The sequence below is a fragment of the Rhinopithecus bieti genome, unplaced genomic scaffold, assembly GCF_001698545.2.
Source record: "Rhinopithecus bieti isolate Rb0 unplaced genomic scaffold, ASM169854v2 scaffold_13029, whole genome shotgun sequence".
NCBI lineage: Eukaryota > Metazoa > Chordata > Mammalia > Primates > Cercopithecidae > Rhinopithecus > Rhinopithecus bieti.
This window is the reverse complement of record NW_016807982.1, coordinates 3561955-3565909: the sequence shown is the minus strand read 5'-3', so window position 1 is coordinate 3565909 and position 3955 is coordinate 3561955. Positions and strand designations below refer to the sequence as shown.

Sequence of the window (3955 nt, the reverse complement as noted above, 5' to 3'; positions counted from 1 at the left end):
AAAAAAAAAAGAAGTTCAAGACTGGATTGGCCAACATGGTGAAACCCCATCTCTACTAAATGTACAAAAATTAGCTGGGCATGGTGGTGGGCGCCTGTAATCCCAGCTACTCAGGAGACTGAGGCAGGAGAATCACTTGAAACCCGGAGAGAGAGGTTGCAGTGAGCCAAGATTGTGCTAATTGCAACCTGAGTGACAAGAGCAAAACTCTGTCTCAAAAAAAAAAAGAAAAAAAAAAAAAGTAAAGGAAAGAGGCTGGGCACGGTGGCTCAAGCCTGTAATCCCAGCGCTTTGGGAGGCCGAGACAGGCAGATCATGAGGTCAGGAGATCGAGACCATCCTGGCTAACACAGTGAAACCCCGTCTCTACTAAAAAAATACAAAAAAACTAGCCGGGTGAGGTGGCGGGCGCCTGTAGTCCCAACTACTCAGGAGGCTGAGGCAGGAGAATGGCGCAAACTCAGGAGGCGGAACTTGCAGTGAGCCGAGATCCGGCCACTGCACCCCCGCCTGGGCGACAGAGTGAGACTCCGTCTCAAAAAAAAAAAAAAGAAAAGAAAAAAGAAACAGTTCATCCTAGGATTAGAGACAAAAAAACTAGAGGGTACTAGAAAATAATGGGAGTGGCAAATAAGATTACATGATTAGGCAACAGAAAGACCTGGTCTTCCTAGGGGTGGATGAGAGAAGGCCTAGACAAGATGAAGCAAAGTCATTAAAAAATATCAAAGAAGCAAAATTAATACTCTATTAATAATATAGGTTGGGCATTCTCTATCTGAAATGTCTGGGGATTAGAGGCATTTTGGATTTTATTTATTTATTTTTTTCTTTTAGGCAGAGTCCTGCTCTGTCATCAGGCTGGAGTACAGTGGTACAATCTCGGCTCACTGCAACCTCTGCCTCCTGGGTTCTAGTGATTCTCCTGCCTCAACCTCCCGAGTACCTGGGACTACAGGCATGCACCATTATGCCCAACTAATTTTTGTATTTTTAGTAGAGATGGAGTTTTGCCATGTTGGCCAGGCTGGCCTCGAACTCCTGACCTCAAGTGATCACCCACCTCAGTCTCCCAAAGTGCTGGGCTTACCACTGTGAGCCACAGCACCTGGCCAGATACTGTTCTTTTTTTTTTTTTTTCTTTTTTTTTTTTTGGAGACGGGGTCTCGCTCTGTCGCCCAGGCTGGAGTGCAGTGGCTGGGTCTCCGCTCACTGCAAGCCCCGCCTCCCGGGTTCACGCCATTCTCCCGCCTCAGCCTCCTGAGTAGCTGGGACTACAGCCGCCCGCCACCTCGCCCGGCTAGTTTTTTGTATTTTTTAGTAGAGACGGGGTTTCACCGTGTTAGCCAGCATGGTCTCAATCTCCTGACCTCGTGATCCGCCCGTCTCAGCCTCCCAAAGTGCTGGGATTACAGGTTTGAGCCACCGCGCCCGGCCTTTTCTTTTTTTTTTGAGAGGGAGTCTCTCTGTGTCTCCCAGACTGGAGTGCAGGGGTGCGAAGATCTCTGCTCACTGCAAGCTCCGCCTCCCGGGTTCACGCCATTCTCCTGCCTCAGCCTCCTGAGTAGCTGGGACTACAGGCGCCTGCCACCACGCCTGGCTAATTTTTTGTATTTTTAGTAGAGACACAGTTTCACCGCGTTAGCCAGGATGGTCTCGATCTCCTGACCTCGTGATCCACCTGCCTCGGCCTCCCAAAGTGCTGGGATTACAGGCGTGAGCCACCACACCTGGCCTGGATATTGTTCTTAACCACATTTGACAGATGAGAATATTATGGCTTAGAGAAGTTGAGTAATTTGACTGCAGTTTAAGTGTGACACTATAAATATTCAAAGTTTGTGCCCTAACAATCTCGTATGCCAGCAGTCCTCAAGCTTTTTGGCAGCAGGGACAGGTTGCATGGAAGACAATTTTTACATAGATGGGGTGGGGGAGTGGGGGGAAATGGTTTGGGATGAAACTGTTCCATCACTGCTGATCTGACAGGAGGCAGAGCTCAGGTGGTAATGCTCATTCACCCACTGCTTACCTTCTGCTGTGCAGCCTGGTTCCTAATAGGCCATAGACTGTTACCAGTCCACAGTCTGGGGGTTGTCCTATGCTGATATAAAATTATTTGGAAGATAAATTCTTCTTTATACCCTAGAACTGTGCAGCAAAAAGTAACAATAAAACCACCCCTTAGAAGGTTGCCTATATCATCACAATGTACCTGGCATGTTTCTGACCTACTGCTCCCCACACAAAAACAACTCGATAAATCAGCATTTCTGTTATACAAGAGAAATAAAATATTCAGTCTCAAAACTCGTATCATTCAGAATTGGTCATCTAAACCCAACTGCAGTTATTGTATTTATTAAATTATTATCAGGCATTTCTGCTTTTAAGAAAAAAATTGTATTAAAATGGCATATATAAGTATATATATAATCACTTGCCAGAGCTCAGATAACAAAGCTTATACTATATCTTCTTACCCTTTCTGTTTTATCTGCACAGAAAAGTCGTGTGTGATGTCTTTTTTGTACCACAATATATGTTATTCCTGGCCGGTAATCTTCTTCCAAGCTAATACACGCCTTTCGAATTGCTATTAGTTCTGGCCAAGCTACCTAGAAGACAGAAATGGAATTATGTTTAATTGAGAATTTGCCTAGTATTTCTCAGATCTACCCAGAATGGCAGATGAGAGGAATCTCCCTCAGACTTCTAGGGGTCCCGAAGGGCAACAGGGATAATGAGAGTACCTGCTTCATTTGTCCCTCAGATACCCCTCCACGGTAATAGATGATCCGAGTGGGTTTGAAGCGTGTGGATTTGTAGAACTGAATCAGCAGCTCTCGAACCATGTTAGTCAGGTCCTGGATGACCTCTTGACTGTAGAGGAGCTCTTGGGAGATCTCCTGCCGGGAAGTCTGCACCCGAACGGTGGCACAATACCGGCTGGGGTGGCCATCCATACTGCCAACCACAGCAGCAATGGAAGGCTTCTTCCCATCCCCTGCTGGGGGGTGTGTGACATCCGCTCCCAGGAAGATGACAGGCTGCTGGAACACCGAGGGCCTGCTCAGATTTAAGGAGATGTTGCCACTCAGACATATAAGTGAAAATGTTTGAGTTTAGCAAGATTATATCACCAGATATAATCAGATATAACCTTATAAGAGAGAACAAAGACTCAAGCCCATTGGGAAAGAACATTACGGACCACTGAATATTGATGTCACCCAGTACAGTGACTCTGGACTGACTGAAGAAGTGAGCATGGCTCTTCTATAAGAGTAGGAAGAGAAGACTGAAAAAACAGGACCTAGGCTGGGCACCGTGGCTCATACTTATAATCTCAGCACTTTGGAAGGCCAAGGAGGAAGGACCGCTTAACCCCAGAAGTTCAAGGCCAGCCTGGGCAACATATCAAGACCCAGATCTCTATAAAAATAAGAAAGCCCAGCGTGGCAACACCTGCCTGTAGTCCCAGTTACTTGGGAGGCTGAGGCAGAAAAATAATTTAAGCCCAGGAGTTTGAGGCTGCAGTAAGTTATGTACTATATACTCCACTGTACGGTGTCACATCACTGTACTACAGCCTGGGTGACAGACCAAGACCTTGTCTTTAAAAAAAGAAAAGAGGCCGGGTGCGGTGGCTCACACCTGTAATCCCAGCACTTTGGGAGGCTGAGGCGGGAGGATCACCTGAGGTCAGGAGTTGGAAACCAGCCTGGCCAACATGGCAAAACCCCGTCTCTACTAAAAAATACAAAAATTAGTCAGGTGTGGTGGTGTGTGCCTGTAATCCCAGCTACTCAGAAGGTGGAGGCAGGAGAATCACTCGAACCGGGAAGGTGGAGGTTGCAGTGAGCTGAGATCGCACCACTGCACACCAGCCTGGGTGACAGAGTAACACTCTGTCTCAAAAAAAAAAAAAAAAAAAAAAAAAATATAAAGAGTT

General features: G+C 46.6%; 1 protein-coding gene across 1 annotated transcript in view; it reads right to left on the bottom strand.

Moving 5' to 3' along the window:
* Positions 1–3955, bottom strand: part of AGO4 (argonaute RISC component 4) — a 55450-nt gene that overhangs the window by 18870 nt on the left and 32625 nt on the right. The window contains 2 exon segments of the mRNA XM_017884545.1: positions 2484–2618; positions 2754–3069. Of these exon segments, the coding sequence (XP_017740034.1) occupies positions 2484–2618; positions 2754–3069 (451 nt within the window).